Below are 25,618 nucleotides of genomic sequence, written 5' to 3'. Positions count from 1 at the left end.
GCGGGAGTTAACCACTAGCTGCCAGACCGCAGCCCTGGGCAGTCTCGGCAGAGCAGACGACATTTATAAAATGCAAAAAGGAAATATACATGCGCATACAAGGCACTTGAAGAACTGTACAATCAAAATATATGTATATACATATAAATAACAACTCATATACAGATATATACACACTTATATATACATATATATTCCTAAACAAATAAAAGTATACATACTCATATTCATCTATATATCTACACATATAACTTTATTCATGATAGTTTACATGAAGCATGCCTTTGAGGTACGCGTGATTCTTAGTATAAATTAGGTACCATAAATAAAAGATATAAACATGTACAGATACAGTACAGCATTCAGATTACAAAATTTGTGTACGAAAACCCGGCACTGCATAAATATAAAATTGCATATTGAACATACATATTACATACTCTGTTGCTGACATATTGAACTAGCATATATAGTTCTAACGTGCATACTGCTATGCTTTGCAGAGTAATCTGTCTTCAGGTTAATAATTGTGCCAGTTCAAGAAGAGTTAATGCCATACTGAGGGTGCGATGTCTAATTCTAAGAGAACTGTGCTTAAAAATGGCGCTGTTAGAATCTAATGTGTGTTAGATACGACTCAAGTATGTACTTTATGGCTACTATCTTCCAGCGTCAGAACAGTAATTGCTAATACAGTAGTTAATTATTGCTTTCAGTTTCCGCTGGACAACTCTGTTACTTTGTAGATTCCGGAGCCAATTTGACCAGAATCATGCTCCTGATTGTTTGAGGCTGTTAAGTGCTGTGTGTGTGGGCAGGAGAACACAAAATGGTCTGGATGACCCTCCTCCCCACATTCACAGTTACCATTTTTTTTCAAGCCAAAGCGGCAGAGGTATGAAGAGAAGGGCCCATGACCATTGAGGAAATACGGCATGTAATTGCTATTAGTTTGGATTGACCTTGGGAATGAGATTGTAAACACGTCTCCCTGTGGAGGCTTGATCCCAGCATTCTTGCCATGTTAGGTTAGGCGGTTAGGGAAGTCTTTTCGGTACCAAAGAGCCCGAGTTCGAATCCAGGAGAAGACATGGATGTTTGTAAGTGTATAATATCTGTGCGGCATGGGGGGCACTGTAAATATGCGGCGAGCTGAATGTCCTCTCGTATGGTTTGGTGAAAGGGGTGGGAGACCCTCGGACGATCCCCTGGGGTGCTCTTCCTCAGAATTAAAGTGGCAAATAGAAGTACAGCCTCTCTTTGGAGTAGGCTTTGTCAACCATTCTTCCATGTAATAATGTAATATAGGCACGACGACAACAACAACTATATAACATTTGAATCATTTTTATTAGTTAAAATAATGTTTTCACTTGTATATATTATGAATTAAATTGAATGTACTTTGAATTGTATTTCTTTTCATTCATTTTACAGATACCAGTTAATTTAACCCTAGGTCATTAGACTTATTCCGTTCCAGTACTTACAGCTGTACACACTGTTGCATAAAAATATACTGCATTAGAGAGCATATTTGTTTTTTTTATTTTTGAACTGGCGCCCATAAAACATCTAAGCTGAAATCATGAATTTTGGTACACATGGTATCGTTTGATGACAGGTCCAGACGATGAGAACTCAGAAAGACTTTTTTCTGAGAAATGATGGTAAGAAAAAGCTTACTTATAAGTATGCGGTAAATCTTCCTTAATGCGGGGCGGAGTAGAATCACTGAAGTTACTTTCCTGTTTCTTCGAATGATTCTAGCACAAATTTCACACTAGTTTATGTCAGTGATATTTTTGCGGAATCGCTACTGCAAAACATCTGATGTGTACACCACATGACTTCCTTGTACGAAATATTAAATTATACGCATTTTTTCTTGCATTTCATTTAAACTTATTGGATTCAATTAAATCTACTTCGTCGATAGCGCATAAACCACAATAAATAAATGCACGCTTTAAAATTCACTATATTTTTTCCCGTAGCGACACTGGCACAAGGTTCACTTAACAGCGTTATATTTCGTTCATATTACAACTCATAATGCACAAAATGTATATCATTTGAAGAATTATCTAATCGTTGCCACATGTTTTATCAAATACTATAATAAATCCAGAACGAAAATTACAAAAGAAATTAAGCAAACAAAACAAAAAAGAAACAGTTTCTCACAGACGATTCAGTATTTCTCATTCAATTAATTCTGTTCTCACTTCGCGACAAGGCAAAAATGCATAAAAACTCGAAATATCTATATTAAAAATTATTCCAGAATGGATTAAACAGGATGTAATTCGTAATAATAAAAGAAGGCATTATCTTTGTTGTTGCAAAGCTTAGTTTCACTAGATTGGCAACAAATCCGCTATTTTGCTAAGTTTGAAATGTAAGTAAACATTTCCGCCATCGCAAAAGTGATTAGGCTTAGCTGCACTTAATATACTTTTTAATTGTTGATAACTCCACAAATATTGCATGCAGATTTACTAAAGGAGTAAAATCCTTAACCGGAAGATAAGACGAATATAAATCAATCAATTTTAAAGCAAAAAATGCATAACTTACAAACATATAAGAGTAAAGAAAGTGAAATCACTGAGCCGGGTAACAAAGTGGATATATATCTATACATATATTTATACATGTTTTCGTGCGGCCGATTGCAACCAAAATACGAGGTGCACATCTACATGTTATAGCAGTCCTATACACAAAATTTCAACGTTCTGAGGCTACTAGTTTTTGAGTTATGCGAGATACATACATACGTACGTACATATATCACAAAAAATTCTCTTCAGAATTCATTTTAAAGGAGTTTTATAATTTTTTTGGAGGAAAAGTCTTCTATTCTGTCTTTACGTACAGATGTCACGCAAAAACATCGTTAAATTGCATTCGATAGCGGTCAAAATTGATATTTTTTTGTAGAAATATGCTACCTGAAACTTTTCACGATTGCAATACTTCCTTTTTACTTCGTAGAAGGAAGTAACAAAAGCGAGGGAAATGCGCGTGCGAGATTACCTTGATCCCATTTATTGAAACATGGACTTTTTTTTTTTTTTTTGCTTATTACGTGCTCCGCCATTAGGTACTACACGAAAAGGGAGGCATGCCCTTTGGAGGTCTTTTTTAAGGAAAACTGGCTCGTATCCACGTTATACATGGGAAAACCACGAAAACGCCCATGCAGCCAGCCCGCTTGCCGGGGCTCGAACTACCAGTGTTCAGCGGCAGCTACCGCTTGGCCGCTGGTGAGCCAAAATATAGACTTGACCTTCGAAATTATTATACACCGCAGATGGAAAATTTATAGTGCTTGTGTCTCTGGGCGCTATTTTATTTTTCCTTACAGCTACTGAAACAAATAAGGCCCATTTTCAAATTTTGCTAATATGCTGTTCCAGAAGAAAAGAAAGAAAAATTCAAGATAAATTAATATTTAAACTTTAATTTGAGCAATGCCTGCATAAAATGACTATAAATATATTTTTACAATTTAAAATATAAAAAATCATTTGAAAAGTTTTAGATAGAAATTTAGCAAATCAATAAAAATAATTTGTCTTCTACTTCATGTCAAGTTCTTTACCTTGAGATTATTTTGCCCCCAATTAGTTTGTAAATCTGCCTAAAAGGGGCAGTACATATTCAATGTAATCAAACTTGGCTGGACTAGTTTATCTACGTCACTGAATATGTACTGCCCCTTTTAGATACATTTACAAATAAATTTTGGGCAAAATAATCTCAAGGGCTTGACATGAAGTGGAAGACAATTTATTTTTCTATTGATTTGTTAAAGAAAACAACTTCTAAAATTGATTTTTAACATGAATGTAACACACTAATATTTCATATTTAAAATAATTAAACTTCTTTGTTTAACAAAATAAATTAGGTTGTAAACCAAAGAGGTTAAATAACATGAAACTTGAAAGGGACAGGCATTTTTGCCTACGATCACACATTTTAAGATTTATATCTCAAACATTTCAATTGAATTTTTTACATTTTGAATTGTAGAAATATTAGTCATCTTTATGCAATGCATTGCTCAAATTAAACTTTAAACATAATTTATCTTGAATTTTCTTTCTTTTCTTCTGGAACAGCATTTGTAAGCAAAATTTGAAAATGGGCCATAAATAAATTTCTGCATTTTAATCGTATTTCTTATGATTTTAGTTTTAGATTACTCTTTAACGACAGGTAAGGAACTTTGATCTTATTCCAAATTCCCTCAAACTATGCGTAAGCTGCGGTTACATGATAAAATAAAATGTACTGAGCATGCCTTCTACAGTTTAAGAAGGCTGCAAGTATCTTTCCAGCATGTTGCAAATGTGTTTTATTGATGACAGATTTGGGTACCTGTATTACCGAAAAAAGACACCAAAGCTTTAAAGACATTAGTGATAAAATTGCACAATAAAAGGAGGCGGTAAATTGTACGTTGACGACACGGCAGCATAGGCAGTAGCCGCAGACTCTCACCAGCAATACTATATCACCAGCATCCCTCCCTTTCCGTGTAGTACCTAATGGCGGAGCACGTAATAAGCACAAAAAAAAAAAAAAAAAAAGTCCATGTTTCAGTAAATGGGATCAAGGTAACATTTCCCTCGCTTTTGTTACTTCCTTCTACGAAGTAAAAAGGAAGTATTGCAATCGTGAAAAGTTTCAGGTAGCATATTTCTACAAAATATCAATTTTGACCGCTATCGAATGCAATTTAACGATGTTTTTGCGTGACATCTGTACGTAAAGACAGAATAGAAGACTTTTCCTCCAAAAAAATTATAAAACTGCTTTAAAATGAATTCTGAAGAGAATTTTTTGTGATATATGTACGTACGTATGTATGTATCTCGCATAACTCAAAAACTAGTAGCCTCAGAACGTTGAAATTTTGTGTATAGGACTGCTATAACATGTAGATGTGCACCTCGTATTTTGGTTGCAATCGGCCGCACGAAAACATATATAAATATATGTATAGATATATATCCACTTTGTTACCCGGCTCAGTGATTTCACTTTCTTTACTCTTATATGTTTGTAAGTTGTGCATTTTTTGCTTTAAAATTGATTGATTTATATTCGTCTTATCTTCCGGGTAAGGATTTTAGATCAGTGTCTCTTAAACTATGGATCGCAAATCGAAATTTTGCGGTTACGAAAATTCAATTCGATAGTTGAATTTAAAGCGACTACATTCATATGACATTTAATGTAATTGCATTAATTGACATTAACGAGGTTAGACCTATAAAGATATTACATTGATTGATATTAATTACTTGTTATATAAAGTGCAAAAAGAATTGGTAAATCTATCTAGCGATTCAAACCTAAAACCTAAACTTTCACAAAAATCCTTGATGATTTCTGGCTGGGAGTTAGAAGTAGATTTCTCATTATTTCTGAAATGGCATTTAAGTGATCTTCTCTCATTCAGCAACCCATATTTCTATAAAACTGCTTTTTCAGCTTTAACGCTAATTAAAACCAAATGTCGTTCAATGTTAAAACATGTTGAAGATGCTTTATATCCAGCAGTATCAAATATCGCACTAACATTTGATTTGTTTATGCAGTAGGAAACGAACACATCTGTCTCATTCGAATTTTCTTTTTAATTTTTGTTTGCTTAAAATAAATCCTTAAACTTGTAGGGTTTATATTTATTTTAACTAACATTTATTTTAAGCTTAAACTACCTTTCCTGTCAAGCCTTACTTTCCCCTGGAACTGCCAATGCCAGAGTATGTAAATTTAGTAGAACGCGCAAGGATTCAAATTATCAGCGGAAGTATTCTGAGTTAAATAGAAAGGAAACGAGTTCGAGGTGTGCTGTTCTTACTTCACGAGCGCGGAGGTAGTTAGCCAGAAATTGAAGAACCCCGCGTTTCGGCCTGTGTGCTTGCCTGGAAGTATTGTTAATTGTTCAACGTGATCTTCAAGTTTGCTGAATTAGCAGCGGTATGGTAAAACGCGGTGAGGTTAGTTACTTTTAGAGAGCCTCGTAGTTAGAGTCTTGTCTTTAGTTTCTTTTCAGGTTATTATTTTTATTTTACCGCCAAGTTGGCGTAGTTTGTGAGCGTCAAGAGCTCGCACTTGTAATTTATTACGTTGAATAAAAAGGGACTTAAACCCTTAACAAGACTCTGTCTTTTATCCAGTTTCAACAGTCACCTCTTGGTTGCGTGCAAGTTGGAGGCGCGCAACGCTACAAACTACTTCTTTTTATATTGTTACGAAATGTACAGGGGCGGTGAGATGGCTTCCCCGCAAAGCAGTTTTAGGGTTGCCATAAAATGGCAAGGGAAGGCAGGGTTGCCACATTTGGCGACAAAACTGACAATAGACCATGAACGATTGGAGAACCTTCTGGATCGAATTCTTACCGGTTTAGCTCAGAATGTTCTCGAACACAAGTCGAAAGCTATGTAAACCCTGCTGGTCCGCAGTCAGTTAGTGTGTGCCTCGTCTAGCGAGCTGATAGTCAGTCATTGAGCTAGTGTCTCGAAATCTAGCGCCGAGTTGGTCGTCGAGTGCATCGAGAGAGTCTTTTAGTGCATCGTCGAGTTTTGTCTTAGAAAGTCGAGGGCTATTTTCTTGTGTATCGTCGAGTGCATCGCGTGGAGTGTCGCGAGAGAACGTGGATTTCCGAGAAAGACTAAACAGAGTCGGGAGCTGTACTCGGGTGCTTTGCAGTGAAGCTGTCTCCACCGTTATAGCCTGACAGTGTGAAGGCTGTGTCGCTGAACGTGTCAGCGTGTTTATAACAGTTCGACGACTGAAAAAGTCACTTTGGAGCTGTCCTGATTAATATTGGCTAAATAAAGTGTGTTTCAATACTTCATCAAGTGTCGTCATTATTCACTCCAAATCCACACGAACCCCGTACGAACGTGAAGGAAGAAAATAACGTAACAACTGGTGTCAGGGGGAAAAAAAAAAACCTAACAAGATGTATATTGTTTACCAAAGAAGTAAATTATTTAGAAGACGATATTTATTTTTATATCTTTGTATATATAATATCTGGAATCGCGAAAAATTTTCAGTGATAAAAAGGGGTCTCGATTAATAAAAGTTTAAGAGCCCAGCGTTAGATAATGCTAAACGTTAGATTGCTTTTGTAGTACAATTAGAGGATATCGGCTACGTCTCTCCAGGCACTATCATCACTAAACGCAAGCCAGCCTGACATTGTGCAAGATAAAAGTCCGGCACCTTAATTCGGTTCTGTCTGTGTTGGGAATGTAAACTTCTACTGGATACACATATTCCATCGCAACTTCTGTCGGTCATCTTCGAATTTAACTGTACAGGATACAAATGACTTCGAATGATAAACGGCGATACTACTGGTGCAATACTGGCTGCTTTCCTGACTGTACGATCCTTTTCTAGCATTTGTGCTGGAGCACTCTAAATTTCAGCCTTGGTTTCTTCTATTTTTTTGACACTCAGTTTCAACAACAAAAAATTACCATGTCGCCCCGACTAAGCTAATAACTAATAAATACATTTATGGGATCAAGCAACTTTTGTTAGGGCAATGATGGGAGCCTCTCTCAAAGATTAGCGCCTCTGAGTACCTCTTAATAACATCCTTGCTTATAACATTAGTACCCAATCTGTTATCGTTTAGTATAATGATTGGTGGATAAGCGCATAATTAAAACTGTCCATTGCCACACCGGATAATTTTAAATGCTGTATGATGTGCCCTTTTCAAAACTTTGAGCGAGTCTTGTAACGTAACTGATGCTAATTTTTTTTCATCTAAAATTTGGGCTTTAGCTCTCGCCATATGGGTATAGGCAGTAAACACGTCATGTGTATGAATCCCATTGTACTCTGAAAGTTAATTATCCACTACCACGGAATCGTAAGTTACAGGCGAAGGAATGTAATGATTGTTATTTCATTTTTAATTGTGGAAATTTATAAATATTTAATTGTATAGATTTAATTTAGATATACCATTAAAATAAAACGAACCATAGAATCCAATACGTTGCCAATAAAGTTGTTGGTTACCGATGATTTAGGAGCTGACTGTCCCCGGAAGGAAAGATGCGCTTAAATGTAAAATTAGCAACAATAAAGCATAAAAAAAGGAATATAGAAAACGGTACTTACATTGTATATGGCATATATAAATGGGTTGTAGCATGAATTGCTCATAGCAAGCCAATGGGCAGAGAACCAAATGACGTTAATGTACTTGTACCTGAAAAAATGCAAAAATAGATTTGTATTTTCAATTAAGAGACTCATTTATTTCAATATTTCATTTCTTTAAATAATACAGAAAAGTTCGATGAGTGTGATTAATTAAGTCTTCAACTAATATGTGCTAAGAAAACGAAATGAACAATTCATCCATCAGTTTCAGTAAATTTGGAAAAGAAAAAGGAGGATTATAACCTTTCTTAAAAAATAATAAAACCACCGAAGTTATCAAATTTCAGTTGCTTAATTTTTTATTTAAAATATAAGAACAAGATTAAAGAAATTACTTTTTTTTCTACAATGTCAAGTAGAGATGTCCGGTTTCAGGTTTGGTATTAGATTAAAGAAACTGAGCGAGAAAAATATTTTCTCCAAACAAGAAGTGACCTGAAGTTCTTATAGTCTGTTACTTTAAAAAAGAGCCATTAAAAGCCTTTCTGACACACCACTATTATGATCGCAACAAGTGTCGTCGCTCTCGTACATTTATTTTCTCAAAAATTCATTTCTTTCATTTATACTGTAATTCAATACAGCCTTCATTCATGCATCGCCCATCAACGAGCGAGCGGAAAATCGCTGAACATTGATAGTTCCGACCTAGGTTAGAATCTACGTGAAATAGCTGGCTTCATGCACGTTTTTGTGGTTTTTCCCATGTGTAACGTGTATTCGAGGTATTTCCCGTACAAAGTACTTCACGAAAGCATCCCTGCCCTTAGGCATATAGTCCTAGTGTGATTTGCCATAATAAACTAAATCTAAATCAATAATTGAAGCATTTTTCACGAATTGAAAGGAGCGGAAAATTAGGAAACTCGATCAACTATCGTTAAAAGGCAAACAGGATAAGAAAAAAATGGCCGTGAAGTGCCCGGTTATAAAGTAACAGAGTGTAATGTATTGGCATTTTACGATAAAAAGGTTATAAAAAGGATAAAGGTTAAAACAATTTAAAAGGTTTATTAAGTGATAAAAAATTGTTTTATTAAATATTGAAAAATGAGAATTTTATAATTTATTAAAATCTGAACCAAAGTTTAGTAAATTTTGTTAATAAGATATATTAATTCCTAAATCAACACTGCCATTCAAAAATATCAGAATCTTAAAAATTTAATTAAAAATTTTTATCTCTCGGCACATGTTTCTTCAGTGCAATCTTTATTTTTTGTTACTATTTTTTTAACGATATAGTCGGATTTAAGCAAGTACATCACCGAAGAATAGCTGGACAGAGATTTTGTGTATTGTAAAAAACTGCTTTTATTCAGTAATTACCAAAGCAAAATATAGGTTGTATCACACATTTAAAACATTTCGGAAGAACAACTCTTTAAAATTATTTTCCTCCTTTGTCATACGATACGAAACAGCCAGTCATTTAGGATCGTTTTGGTTTGGTTGGTGTGATTACGCCAAAGCCTCAAGAGCTATATGCCTAAGGGAAGGAATGCCTTCGTGGAGGAGTTTCTAAGGGAGATTGGCTGCTATACATGTAATATAAAGGGAAAACCACTAAAATACAGATGCAGCCAGCTCGTTCACGGGTTTCGAACCTCGGACCGAACTACCAGTGTTCAGCGACTTTACCGCTAGGACGCTGGTGGGCCGAGGATCGTTTTGAAGTTAATCATGTAAGGAAAAACTAGTTATCGATTACAAAGGATGGTTGATGCCTGGAGATTCGATGCTAATAGCTGTTGGTGGTTGGAAATGAACAAATTACAATGGATAATGATGGAAAAACTTGTGCGTCTTTCTTTCAGTAGTAAAGCAGGTACAAAAATTGTTTGAAGCAATTGCTCGTCTGAAATAAATGGATGTGTAATACCAGCCTAAGAATGTTTATTTTCATCCCACTCGCCGTACTGATTATTGAGTGCATTAATTTGACCGTTTTCCTGTGCTCTTTAATATTCAAAATATAACTTATTGAAAGGTATCCTAGTCAAATCATGTAAAGTAAATACAGTCAACTCCTGATTATGCTAGGCAGCATTATGGCAAGTCAATAGCCATAATTAAAACAAAATCATGGTTACTTCGAGGACAATTTTTAAAAACACAGGAAATGTTAAAAGCACATAATGTGATTAAGAAAAGAGTATTCCTAGCAGTTTAACTATTTTTTCATGCAGTTTAGTCAAGAAAATAACTTCATTTGGCTACAAAAATTAAATCGTATTCAAAGTTCTTAAACTCTCTGTTTCTTCTTGTTTTTGTCTATTTTTCTTCTGCATTCAACAATGGACATGAGTTTTGTTTTTGTTTACATCACTTTTCTATCTGGATAAAATGACAGTATGAAGCAGACCATTAAAGGCTGTACACTTGCATCATTTTTAAGATTGAGCAGTTTAGGATTATATGCATGTGCATTATGTACTGTTATGGGTAAAAATAATTCCCAAATAATATGACATTATTTACTACAAGCTCAAGCGTTATTAATATCGTCTTTGTATTTTCATTAGGCTGTTTTGTTTTACTTCTGAATTATAAGCTGTATAGTATATACAAAATACAACTGCTATAACAAAGGCATAATGCTATACAGTCTCATCAGAATGCACAGTTGGAAGATGAAGATAAAAGTCATTTACTGCTGTAAAATTATACTTCCACAGACGTAAAGTAAGTACCTTATAAAAACATTTCTTTATATCTGATATTTCTGACATTTCTGCAGCTATTTTCCATATTTGGCTATATTATTTTCACGTGTTTATTCTTATGCTACACTCTTTCTGTGCAGGCTGTTTGTAAAAGGGGACTTAATGCTATATTTTTAGTCCAAAGGGGCTTTGTCCCTGAAGGACTATTGTTTTCGTTTTGCGATTTTGCGTTGAATCACTATAAATGTCCGTTTTACTTTTCAAACTGTTGCCACCGAATGTTAGAGTCCTGCATTATATTTGAATAAATTAAATAATGAAAAATCCGCATAAATGTATGTATATTTCTCTCATTGAGATAAAACAACGGTACATAGAGCCATCGAATTTTGAATGACGTAATCCTCCTACGAATATGGGTATGTGGAAGACCAAATTTGAAATTTGGAATTTGTTTTAAGATCGATTTAATATATTGTAAAACTTTAACGGATTTTTGATTAACAAACTCAAGGATTTCAAAGCGAGCAGTGGCAACACTCTACGGGGGGGGGAAACCTTTTTATCTCCAGCGCGCGGAACTGTGTATCGGAAATTCTAAAGATATGCTCATTTTAAAACTATTTTGCGACATTCCTATTGAACTGAATTTTATGGTTTAAGTGCAAAGAACATGATATTTAATAAATAAAGCTAACACACAAAACGTTAAAAAAACGCCCCTTTGGACGTAATTTAAAATCTGAAACCTTTCAGATTTTTTATTGTCTTTAATATTTGTCCTAGATATGTACTTTGAACAGAAAAGTTTCCCAAATATGTTACAGAAATTTTTAACAGTTTCAACATTGAAAGTATGGAAAGATTGAGAAATGTAAAATATACATTGTGTTTTAGTTGGTTAAATCCAAGACGTTTCTTACATTTTACACGCAACATTCGTGAAGACACTAAAAAAGGAATTCGCTCAGTTAAATCCCTTTTCAATATATATTTCTGACTCAAATTAAATATTTCCTTATATTTTCTAGCCTTACGAAATAATTAAAAAACAAATAGCGATTAATATAGATGTATTGAGTAAATCATGTTCATTGTTAGCTTTGTAGTGTCCTTCAGAAATCTCACTAAATTTGCATCTCAATGAATTTAACGCAAAAGTAAGAAATTTTTGCGTTTAACTTTTAAGCAAATAATGAACATTTTACTCTTTAAAAATCTTGCTATACGAATGTTGTTCAAAAATTAAAATTTTTTATTTATCAGATCTCACTATGCAAAGAGCTGAATGTCCTCGTTAAGAAAGCACGTGTCAGGAATAGACTTTAGTACCTCTCCCGTTAACAGGACGCCACTTGACATCAAAGAAATGCTACCGCGAAATCTAACTAGAGACAGGGGATGAAACTCCTAATGCTGCTGTGTACAGCTTCATGAAAAAAAAATTATATCCAAGGTAAATTAAAAAATTACAAATACAGAAATTTACGCATTTAATTATTCCAGTCGACACTTATACCCAGACTAGAATTTATAGCTGACACATTTCAACCAACGCGAGCTCTTGAAGTAAATAAAGCGTGCAGAAATTAAAAATGGAATGCGCAAACAACTCGAAATCCATTCTGTAAATCTTTGTTTTCCTGACACAATCTGTCGTTGTATCGTCATCTTGTAGCTCCGGTAGTAATAAAATGCAATATCATTTTTAGGTTTTCAGTATGAACGATACTTTTCTTCTGAAAGAATTTAATCCGATTCTATAGTAATTGTCAAATCACATAATTAATATTTATTCTTTCTTAAAAAAACCAAAAAGAAACTGAAAATATTCAATAATATATTCAATTCTGAATGTATTGAAGGGAAGATTACTGGAGCGACGTCCAATTATAACATCACATAACTACTTGTGGTTTAAAATAAACACGTTAGCATATAAGGCGGTCGTCTCGCAAACAAGTACGATTGGTGACCCGTTAGCAGAAGAATACCTCAAAATTTTAAGGAAACCACTGTAGCCACCCTTTTCCAACTCCCTATATAAGATATATATATATGACAAGAAGACTTGTAATCTTACATCTGATTATCTATTATAAAAATTGTTTAACACTCCTGTACTATAGAAGGAATTCTTGTCTTTGCAATTTTTAGAAGTCTTCTAAGATTTTAAGAATCCAAATAAGGGTAGATCTTAACTAAAAAGTTTATTAACAAGTTATAGCATTTATTAAAACTAAAATTTGACGAAATGTAACCACCTTTGCTTGCCACCGGGTTTAAATTCATGTCTTTAACAAATTTCTTTCAGCTCATAACTGATCTCGTTCAAATTACCTCGCTTTCTACTTTTCGAACTAAACATTACGAAATCACTAACCAAAACCCAGATTGGCATATAGGTGAACGTATCAGGAAATAAACATTTTTCTTGGGGAGTTGCTACAGTTCTCTCTGTCTAAGCTGTCTCTAGTTGTTTGCTATTTATGCAAATTTGCATTCTAGTGATGATCGATGAAAGAAATAGAAGTATAGAAAAGAATTAACATAAAAATATTATGTAAGTTAAAATAAAACTTACATTCTCGTTAATTTACAATTACAGTGCACAAAACATATCATGTAAACATTTTCCTTTTCAAAACCGAAAACAACGCTAAATCAGCTTTACAAGTGAATTCTAACAAAATTCCATATCTAAGTGAAGTTTCTACAAGTGAAGCAAAATTTTAATCGAATCATTACCCTTATAAAGCGCTGAAAAATTCATTTTTGATGTCTTCTTATTGAAACCGCAGTTTATCGCTTCTTTTTATTCGCAAAAGGAAGCTTACTAACGAGAAAATAAAGCAAACGGTTCTGAACTCGGGTAATGCGTATGATGTTAAAAACCTGTTAACACATTAAAGGCGGGAGTCGTAGTACTACGATTTATCTCGACTGTAGCTTAAAAGCGGAAGTCGTAGTAATACGATTTATCTCGACTGTAGCTAGCAAACCACATTGCGCAATCCATGCGCCACTTTACATTTGTATTTAATATGTTTTGTGGTTTGAAGCTGTTCGGTTGTTCAAATTCTACTTACAGTAAATTTTGAAATCCTTCAATATGGTTTCGCGTGAAAATAAAGATATATATGCTGACGATTTGATAGACATTGAAGAGCCGCAACCTAGTACATAAAACTCGGCACCATGAACTCCACGATATAAAATTGATCCGCCTGGATATCTTTCGCTAGACGTCAAAAAGCACAAATTAATTCAGATAGAAAATAAAGGCAAAAAGCTATATGCCCAACGAAACTGCGTAGTTTGTGCGGCACATTAAAAAAGAAAGTTGATTTGCTTCAAATGCGAGTTTTGCAATGCATCTCTTCACCATGGCGAGTGTTATCAACATTATCACACTCATAAAAAATACTATTCTTCTCATAAATATGTACTTTAAGACATTTTTTGTAATTAGTATTTAGTTCTTTTTTAATATTTCTTGTAGTTTTAAGAGTTTAAATAAACTTTTTTAAGTCTTAATTTTTTTATGATTATACAAAATATCGCCCGCTCTAGGACGAAAAACGAGGCGAAGCGGTCGCCGCGTTACTTAGCATACTTTCGTCAAGATCCCCCGCCTTTAATGTGTTAATATAATGATACCGAAACAAATTTTCGTACTTGTATATCGATACATTGTAAACTAAATGTTTAGTTTCTGTTAAATATGACCACACACAGTTCTAAGGTCTTCTGCACAAATGGTCGCTTTAGGTGGTGTTAAATAGTTATGTTAAAGTCCTAGAAAATGCTTGCCATTGTCAAAGGTCTTAGGAAAATAACTGCCTACGAGAGGGTTCAATGTTTTTTAAAATAGTAGGTAGATTATTAAAAAATTTTATAAATTAACACTTAATTAAAATCTTTTCTCATATCGCATGTTCGACGTCTTCTAGCAGTCATAACGCATTCTACATTTTGTTTGTTACTGCCGACAGCGTGAATAATAAGCTATAAATCTTATGATTTTATGATTTACTCACTAGGAACACTTACATATCGTAAAAGTAACATAAAGGCACGTAATGAAAATTTTGGCTAAAATCTTTCCTAACTTTAACACTGATATCTGTACAGCCATTGAGTAATGCATAGAACTTTATAACCCAGTGATTTTCTGAGAATCATCGCTAGTATCCAAGACAGCTGAAGTGGGGATATAAGGTCTTAATTTCTAGCAGAATGGTTTGATTGCATTATACTATATTATGTTCGACTTAAAGTGTTTTTTTCAGCACAGCCGGCAGTCCTAGATATTTGTTTCCTCAACATCGCAAGTTAATACTCATTCAGCAAATATTTGCAAAGGGATAACTTATTTATGAGTGACAGATTATTTAGTAAAGTTGGAGTAATAATAAATCCTTAGCTTAAAAGCTTAGTAGGCTATTGATCCACCAGTGATGATAACAATAAAATCATTAATACAGATTCCATTTCCAAATCCTATAACCGCTTGAGGGAAATTTTCTACGTATTTTTCATTCCTATCTTAAATATATGTTGTTTTCTGAATAGGATGTCTACACGTTTGTAGTTCTGGTTTAAAACCAACTGATACTAATATTCGAGAGAGTATATAAGGTTTTTCAAACTCAAGAAATGTCAACAATACCCTCGCCGCATTTCGAACTGTGGACCTTTAAGTTGTAAGCTGGCCACTTACACTATGCTTGGGGAAATGTGTTATGAGCTTTCTTCACGGCACCATTGTTAAATAAGAAACTACTTACCGTAAGAGGTTTCTACTTTCTCTTCGGGAGGAAACTAAACTCTTAAGAATTTGCCAATTACCAAACTTTTAGTGATCGTATAGTGAATTTTTAATGCATTACGTTGTAAAAATTGCATCCCGGGACCGCGCCGTGAGAGGATCGTAAACATAAGAAAACATATACAAGATATGTAGGAAAAACATATTAAATATATAAAGAAACATACTGTAATAGGTTTCCAGATTAAATATCAGTTTATTCAATTTCATCACAATAAAATAAAATCTTATCCTCATCAGAGAGTCTAAGGGGAATTCTTCAATTTGTCATTTACTTTTTTTTTTTTTTTACATTTAAATTCATATAAAAAAACTTTAAGGTTTGTCTTGGTAATTTAAAAGGGGCAAAAGGGAAACAATTGAAAGCCTGAGAATTAAATTAAGATTCGACGTTGTTATTTTACATTCCAAGGAAATCGTTGAAACCTTACTTAAAGTTCAAACACAAAAAATAGACTTATCTGGTCAGAACGTCTTGAAGTGGAGGACTCGTATCCTAATAAGCGTTGACGTCGGCGGGGCTCATCTTTACGGTCACAAATGGAAGTTTCAGAAGACATCGTCCTGTCCTGGCACTATTGGCGAAACACACACGCAGGTAACTGGTTTTCGTAACGACGAAGCTATTTTAACTCTGTAACACAGAAACAGGAGCACCGCTGCCCAGCACGGCTATCCGCCTGGTCTTGAAAGTCTTAAGTCAACACGCAGGTAACTGGTTTTCATAATGACGAAGCTATTTTAACTCTGGAAAACAGAAACAGGAGCACTGCTGCCCAGCACGGCTATCCGCCTGGTCTTGAAAGTCTTAAGTCGCTCGCCCGGTTCAATTTCGCCTTTTAACCAGAACGCGGCAGGGGAGCATCTCTCTTCGTAAATTACATCTTTTTCAAGCAAGTTTCAAGAGTAACCTCCAAAAGTAAGTTCAGCAAGCAAGTAAGTCTCGCCTCTTAACCAAAACGCGGCCGGGGAGCATATCTGCCGCTCCCCGCCGGGAAACATCTCTCTTCGTAAATTACATCTTTTCTATCGCTTTCAAGCAAGTTTCCAAGAGTAACGTCCTAAAGTAAGTCCAGCCAGCCAGTAAGTGATTCAACTCAAATTTTCTTCGTCTCCTTCACAAACGCGGGCTCCCACTATGGCTTCAATTATCGCCCCCTTAATTTTGGCAAAATTTGCGTTTTCAATCCCTGAATGCGGAAATAAGGGTGATCGCGCATGCGCGCCCTTCTTCACTTAGCCAACAACCGGATCCTCAATCGCCAAAAACCTGAATGACTTACATTGAAAGTCACGTAGCAACCTTTGACCTTTCTGTCATGTACTTCCTCTCTTAAGGTCAACTACACAATGAAATTCCTTCTGGAACATTCTAAAGGACAAAGCGCGCGAAATCATGACTTAGCAAAAATTTGCTTCCCTTTCCCTGCTTCTTTTCACAATGAATCAAAGCTTGTACAAAATTTGCAAATAAAAGAAAATAAATAATATTCTTTTAAACTAAATAATATTCCCAGAAGCATCTGTTTTTCCCCAAAATTAAAGCCATAAAATAAATAATTCAGAATCAAATAAAATTAAAATTTCCATAAATCAGAAAATCATTCACCTAGTTTTTATAACGCTATCAGACAAATTCTCTACACGACATTTGCTCATAAGCAAGAAGCCAAAATCCTGTAAAATTCACAGGTCTTAATCGTCAAGGTAAAAAGAAAATAAAGTGAACATAGTTTCCTTGCCCACCAGCGGCCAAGCGGTAAAGTCGCTAAATACTGGTAGTTCGGTCCGAGTTTCGAATCCCTCAAACGGACTGGCTGCGTGGACATTTTCGAGATTTTCTCCATGTGTTAGTACATATGAGCCAGTTTCCCTTATAAAATCCTCCACGAAGGCATCCCTCCTCTTAGGCAGATAGCCCTAGTGTGCTTTGCCATAATTAAATAAACCAAACAAACCTTCATTTACTCATTACAAACTGGTTGCTGTGGGTGGGAAGGATACACTTGACAATAATGTCGATAATAGCTTTTTTCAATTACAATTTTTTAAAATGAAACATCTGAAAACATTGTCAGTAGTCTTGTTATTGTACCCTCGAGAGAATGCAGCATCAAAAACCAACAGCTGAAAGAGTACGGTACTTTTAAATAAACTAAATATTATAATCTGGAATTTGCTTAGATATTAAAATTCGATTTCTTACAAGCATTTCATGGAAAACCACAGAAGGACTGCCTGCCTAAAAAGTAGGATGACATCGGGGGAAAATTTGTAAGCGAAATTGGCTAGTATTTATGAGACAGATATGGAAACATAACATATAGAAGAACTACCTGCCTACAAGGAGGAATGGCTTCGTGGAAAAGTTTATAATGGTATAAAGCATTTTCTACCTCGTTCCCGCATGCATTCGTGGTGTAATTGGAAGCATATTCGACGCGCATTCTAGAAGTCAAGGTTCGAGACTCGGAGAGGGTGCTGCATATTTTTCACACCTCCTTCTTCAAAAAATACCTAATAACTCTCCAAGTAGAACTGGCTCGTATTCACGTGACAGATAGGGAAACACCGAAGCCCAAACACGCAACCAGCCCGTTCGCCTAGGATCGAACCAGGTCAAATTACCAGTATTCAGCAATCTTAACCACTCTGCCATTGGTAAGGCTTCACTGTTTAAAGCACCAGATAACTTTTTTTACATTCGGATTTCAGCAAATTCCTAGTATAAAATCCCCTGAACTGTATACACAAGTACTTCTGTATACACTTTTAAAAACGCAACTGCATAGATGCGCATGATAGAAAAGTTGATTTTTATTTATCTGTACGTCTTTAAATTTAAGAAAGTAAGGTACTTACAAGATTTCAAAGTAATTTTTTTTCTATTGAGATTTCATAAAAATGTGATTTTATTGCTTAGAAGCATGATTTCTTTGAACTAGCTCATTACAATTTCAAGATATTTTGATAAACTACATTAAAAAATCTGTATAATATAACTTATCGTAAATCTTCTGACATGAGCAACTTTAAAACAGTAATTAAGTTTGAAATAATTTGAAAATTTGGGCTGTGTATTTTTCATTGTTTAAATTAAAAATTTTGATTATTATGCATGAAATACTGTTTAAATAAATAACTATGCTTATTTACAAACTTATAAATATTCTTATGTATCTTTATTAATATTAAGAAAATAAAGTAGGTTTTTCAGGAAATTTTAAACATTCGTCTAAACTATATGGAAGCAAACAATCATTGATTCATCGTTTCTGCCAATAAAAGCTTTAGAAATTACCTCTAATGTCATGTTAAAAAAGAGTATATTTTTGAGTCTTAAAAGTAAAAATGATTTTCTTTTAACTGTAATTCGATTATATTCAAAGCAGGTCATTTCAAGTATATATAATTTGTTTTAATTTTGAAAAATATATTAGCTAAAATTAATTTTATCTATAAATTCTTTATCCATAATGCCATCTTTCCTTATCCATAATGATGTTCTCACGTATTACAATTTTATGTCGATGACTAGGAAAGCAATTTATTTTTATTTTATTTAAAATATTTTAACTGCTAATAATTTAATAAAGTAACGGAACAAATCCAGTATCAATGACATCGATATGAGTAAACAAAATATTGAGCTCCAAAAATTAAAATACCAAAATATGCTGATCCCTTAAGCTTCCTCAGGCACATCAGTTTTGCTTTCATCGTGCCCATACAAATGGTTGTGCGCCCTTTTCTTTCTTTCTTTTTTTTAACCGTTCACACATTTCCCATTTTATCTCTAAGATATTATACTGATTAAATATTTAAATATTCAGACAGATTAAATACTAAGATGGTGTTTTTATTGTTTAGTGTATTATGAAAATATTTGAAATCATGCAAATATTCATGCTTTGGTGTTTTCAAACTTAAAAAGTCAGTTTTGTAAAAATTAAGAAATCTTGTAGGGTTTTCCTTATTTTGCATAACAAATTTATTTAAGTTTGATAGCTGTTTCTAGACTTCTCAACTTCTCCTCACAATCTCTCGCCAGGATGTAAATTTAAAGTTAAGTGAAGTGCTTATTTAAATGTGTGAATATCTCCGTTTATTCAGAGCGTGTTTCGTTAGCCAAGCGCACGTTTCGTTGTTATTTCGCGGTCACGCTAGTAAGCCTTTTGGCCTTATCAGATTAGTATTACGCCGGTTAGATTCCTGTGAGTCCACCTCTTAGGCGTAACTTAAGTGCGATCTTGTACTATTTATTTCAGGTTTGACTTGTATTATATTCTATGTTTTAAAGTAAAAAGCTGAAAGTCGTAATGATGGTGCAGTTACTGTGTTACTGTGTTGATGGTCTCCTGTCTCCTGTCTTTGTAACGCACGAAGTCCGTGCCTTTCTGTTAACTAGTTTGAATTAATAAAGGGTGTTTTTTTACCCTTGGTCTGAGTCAGTAGTTTTAATCACGCCTATGCGAGATTTCGCCAATTCATTATAGGGTCTATCCTGGTTTATGTGGAACAAGAGAGACAGACTCTATAATCTTACTTTTAAAACATCCTCCCTGTCTATTGTTACAATATGTTTTGAAAGCGTTTACGCTTATTCCCTTATTCTAAAAAATAAAACAGATTTTTTTTATTTCTGTAATTAAAAAATTGATTAAGATATTTGATTTGAAAATTTGGGATATAAAGTGTTATTCCCATACAAAAAAAAAAGGAATCATAGAATTCTACATACTTTTACATAGCTATATTTAATAATTATTTTACTAGCGTTTTGATAATATATATAATAACTATAGGATAAATATCTGAATCAAAAAACAGCGAAATTGTAGAACTAAGGATGAAATATCTTTATGGTATAAGGTAGTTCTCCCACCTTCTTAGCATGCCTTCGTAGTGTAGTGGTCAGCAAGCTCGACGCGAATTCGAGAGGCCCGTGGTTCGAGTCCTGGCGAGGGTCCTTTTTCATCTCACCTGCTTCCAAAAAGCTGATGTCTCTGCAGTGGCGCCCGAACTAAAAGGTGGTGAATGATGATTCTTTACCACCAGGATTTGGCGACTGGGTGCCCCAAAACCCCAGTCGCCCTTTAAAAGCGGAAGTATATAAGTTATTTCTCCTGCCTTCTTGGTATGACTTCGTAGTGTAGTGGTCAGCACGCTCGACGCGAATTCGAGAGGTCCTAAGTTCGAGTCCCGGCGAAGGCGTTGTTCATTTTTCATCTTTCATGCTTCAAAAATACCTAATGTCTCTACAATGGAATTTGCTTTTTAGAAGTTCTGATAAAATTAACATTCATATTAAGCATTGGAAAAATGATGATAAATGCATAAAGGCCTAAAATGGAGTTTACTTATTATGTGGTTATATTGAATATAGTATATAATTTTAGAAATTTTTTTAATTTATTCCCGCGAAAAAAGAAACATCATATTTATATCTGTAAATTTGAAAAGATTTATACGTACTCACTGTAGTATCTTAGAAACAAAAGGTGAGACAAAAATCTGTTTACAGTGATTTTAATATTAAAATTGTGTGTATTTCGGTCACCTACAAAGTTGGGGATTTTCAATAATCTACATAAGCTATTATTTTCGTTCATTCGTTCATTTTTGAATAAATTATATTGCGTTTTCCGTAAACTTTACTATTCATAGCATTAAAATTATATTTTGATGCACTTTTGATTTCTATAAATGTCATTTTAATCATCCGCTCGTATTTTAGTTGCACGAAATGAATTAAAACATTTTCGTAATAATTTCAGGAAACATTTTATATTAACTTTTGTATATTTTTAGTAATCTAACTGGACAGGTAAAAGGAATGGAGTCAGAATAATCTCATTTCTTAGACTCAAAATTTTCTGTTAGAAAAATAAGTTCTTCCAAGTTCATTACTTAGTGATATTAGGATAACATAAATTCATTATATGCATGATTTAACAAGTAAATTCGTTTAATACAATTTATATGACGTTCCTAGATTTATAGAGCGGTCTATCCATTTTAATATCTATAGTTGTAACTGATTATACTTTGTTGCATAGAATTAAAATTCAATTTTAAAAGAATTTAATTTTAGAATTGCTATCTTTTGAATGTAAATCTGTTAGCTAAAAATACAGAGAAAGAGTCAGTTCTAGAATCTATACTTTACTTCATTATTTTGTCACAGTTTATCTGTTTTACTTTAGACACGAACTACAGTGCTCAATGTTGCATTTGACGTATTGCAACGTATTGAAAATGTGTTTCATGTATTACAATTAAAATATTAAATAATACTTGCTTTTAAATGTTATTAAGAACACATAAAAAGATTTTTAGAAATTATTCATTTATATTATACTAGCTTTACCCGCGGATTCGCTTGCTTTGATGTCCTTAAATAAGTTTCAATTCCGCGTGAATTTTAAAAATACACTCCGCGTAAAATTTCAGTAAATACTGCCCTTCTTCAATACCTATCAGCCGCGGATATTTTGTATTTACGCCTGACCAAAGGGTTACTTTTAAAAATAAAGAACATTCGACAGTTGCTATCGCACACAGTAAAATGTAAAAAATATAAAATGTAAATGCAATTTTTCAAGCAACAATTACAGAAATATATAACACGAACGTATAGATCTTTAAAAAAATACGAAACAAAGCATTAAATATATCGAAAAACTCGAAATGTTGATAATAGTTTCAAGTCGGTAAGTTAATTAGAAGTTAAGAGATTTTAAATGATTTTCCACGTGCAAATCCGTGACCTTTTCGCCAACCCAACGGTCGACCGGATACCAGCTACCCCCCCCCCGCCTCCGTAGCTTTCGAATCGCAGCCTGACAACAAAGAGTTAACAATATCAAGCGTAATATCGTTTCATCTGCGATTAAGCTGGAAATAATTAAGTGACAAAAACAGTTCCACCACCATTGTTCCTATCATTCAGAGTGCGACACAAGTTTCTAAATTTCAAGAAAATTGGATAATTAGATCAAAAGTTCTAATTTGTGTCACCAATTTATTGGACACACACGAGAAGACCTAAGAAAAAAATTCCTAATGTCGCTGTTGAGTCTCATTCAAATTAGCGTTTTCAGAGTTTTTAATTACTATCTTAGCTGATTAAAGTCGTACGAAGATGAGATGGATTCCGATAAATTTTCGGAATCAGGGCATATGTGTCTCGAAATTCAACTAACTGCCGTTCCATAGATATTTGTGAAAAAAATAAATTGGCGAGTAGCCAAATGTGTTTAATACGGCAAAACCCAACAAGGTAAGTGAAAATGTAGGGGAAAAGTAGTTTTTAATTAATATCTAGGCTAATTAAAGTCTTGCGAAGACATTTTGAAGCCTATAACCTTTTCTAATATATATCAAAAATATTTCTTAAAAATTTCATGATGATGATTAAGTTATTAAGGCGTGAAAGCGTAACACACAAACAAACTCACATTCGCATTTATAATATTAGTAAGGATTGAATAAATCCCTTTTATATTACCAAAGATCGTGTGTGTCGTCGATTAGCAATAATGTTTAGATATGATGAACAGGATTATATATGGCTAACTATATATGGACTATATAGTTATGGTTAACTGTTAATAATAACATGTCTCGGAGCTTTAGAAACTGACCGTGAAGTGAAAATTAAAATTAAATCTTTTAAACCCATTCATGCAGTGATTTAACTAAAGATCTAATCTTGCTTTATTGCTCAGAATGAATTAAAATACCTGGCTTTTAAAAGATTTATATCCTTCGGTGCTTTTAGTCACAAGTTCTTTCTTTTAAAATAGCTAAATCCAGACGTATTGATTTTGACCAATTAGAAACTGAAGAGCGGGAGAAATATTATTTCATTTTTCATGTATTAAAACATCCGCTCCTTTCATTTCTACTGTGAAAAAATATTTTTGAAAGATCAGATCTTTTAACAAGTATTTCTTGATAGCAAGATCCAATATATTATATTGTGCAGGTGAGTAAGATTGTTTCACCTGCAACATCTGCATATATTTTTCTCACGCAAATATGAATGCTCAAAGGATATTCGAATAATATGTAGAGACATTAGGTTATTTTGAAGCAGGAGATGTATAAAATGTGCAATGCTTTCGCCGGGACGCGAACCTGGGCCTTTCCAATACGCGCCGTGTCTGCTACCGTTACAGCACGAAGGCATGCTAGAAGGCGGAAGAAAATAATTCAACGCTTGGCGAACCTTATATACTCCCCCTTTTAAAAGGCGACCTAATCGCCAAATCCTGCTGTTGACGAATTATCGTCTTACACCTTTTAGCTCAGACGCCACTGTGGACTTTATTATGTTATTTGAAGCAGGAGATGTGCAATGCCCTTGCTGGGACTCAAACCTGGACCTCTCAAATACGCTACCGTTACACAATGAAGGCACGCTGTAAGGTGGAAGAAAATATCTTGTAACTGAGACAAGCATCGGTAATATAACGGTTAGCATAGCTGCCTTATAAATGAGTGATTTTTGACCGATTAGAAACTGGAAAGAGGAAAAAATATTATTTCATTTTTCCCGTCTTAAGACTTCGCTCCTTTCATTTTACTATGAAAAAATATTTTTGAAAGATTAGGTCTTTTAACAATTGATTCTTGATAGTTTGATGTATTAAATTTTCTCTTTCGTTTCTCCTTTAATTCTGTAGATATATTTATCTATAAATTTTTACATTTCGCAAAAATACGCTCTCTTATTTTCCCTGGAGAAAGTGTTAATTTTTCTGCGTATTTATTTGTTTAATTCACTAAGGCAAAGCTTACGAAGATTATATACCTGAGGCTAACGATGCCTTTGAAAAGGATTTTTTAAAGGACTCGGCACGTGTTTACGTTACACATAGAGAAAACGACAAAAACACCCACACAGTTGATACATTCACCGAGACGTTAAAAAAAAATCAATCCTACTATTTTAAGCATAAAATTTTGTGAATATTTGCAGATTTTGGTCTTTAGTTCTTAGTCTTAGTTCATCTTTCTGTTTCTTATGAGTGTCATATTATCTGTTCATTAGATTATCATATTCCCCACTAATAGCATACATAAAATCTAAAACTGATTTGCTTCAAGAAGCTACAAGTTTTAATCTATTTAAATAACTTAACATTTCAGGCATTTTTGTAAATACTAATCAAAATAACGAGCTGAAATTTATAGAAGAGAGATAATTATTCTTACTTGCTTTGAATGCTAAATAGTGTTAAACTATTAATTATTAACAAAGTTTTTGTTTTGGTTTGGTTAAAGCAGTAAGGAAAGGCACACGAGACTGTAATTTGCTTAAGGGAGTTAAAGACCGCATAGAAGACATTCTAAATGAATGCCTTATGTAATATGCGAAAATATTCCAAAATGCTATTTACGTACCACGAGTGACTTATGAGTATGATATTTTCTTTCATTCATTTTCACTGTGTGAGAGTCATTAGGTTACTTTTGAAGCAGGAGATTTGAAAAAGGTGCAATGCTTTCGCCGAGACTGGAACCTGGACTTCTCCAATACGCGCCGAGTACCCTACGTTACCCCACGAAGGCATGCTGGAAGGCGGGAGAAAATATATACGCCCTATTTTAAAGTGTGGCTGGGGATAAGAAGACCCAATCGCCGAATCCTGCTGGTGACGAATTATCTTATTATTAACTAAACTTTGAAGTTCAACTTTTAGTTCGGACGCCATTGTGGACTCTGTTAGGTTTTATGAAGCAGGAGATGTGCAATGCTCTCGCCGGGACTCAAACCTGGACCTCTCGAATACGCGCCGAGTGTGCTACCGTTACACCACGAAGGTGTGCTGGAAGAAGGAAGAAAATACTGTTGCGTTCTTACGAGTTCGTAGATATGGAGTATTGACGATAA

The 25,618-nt window shown here is 34.1% G+C and overlaps 1 protein-coding gene across 2 annotated transcripts in view; it reads right to left on the bottom strand.

Annotated features, from left to right (window-relative positions):
• Positions 1-25,618, bottom strand: part of LOC118191182 (tachykinin-like peptides receptor 99D) — a 221,636-nt gene that overhangs the window by 97,809 nt on the left and 98,209 nt on the right. For both annotated transcript variants that reach the window (XM_085824769.1, XM_085824773.1), the window contains exon 3: positions 8,176-8,266. In XM_085824769.1, coding sequence (XP_085680895.1) covers positions 8,176-8,266 — 91 coding nt within the window. The remainder of the gene's footprint in view (positions 1-8,175; positions 8,267-25,618) is intronic.

Source organism: Stegodyphus dumicola, chromosome 1, assembly GCF_044657685.1.
Source record: "Stegodyphus dumicola isolate Sdum_Otavi_A_Nest chromosome 1, ASM4465768v1".
In the NCBI taxonomy this organism is placed as follows: domain Eukaryota; kingdom Metazoa; phylum Arthropoda; class Arachnida; order Araneae; family Eresidae; genus Stegodyphus; species Stegodyphus dumicola.
The sequence above is the reverse complement of the archived record's forward strand: the minus strand, read 5'-3'. Positions and strand labels throughout refer to the sequence as shown.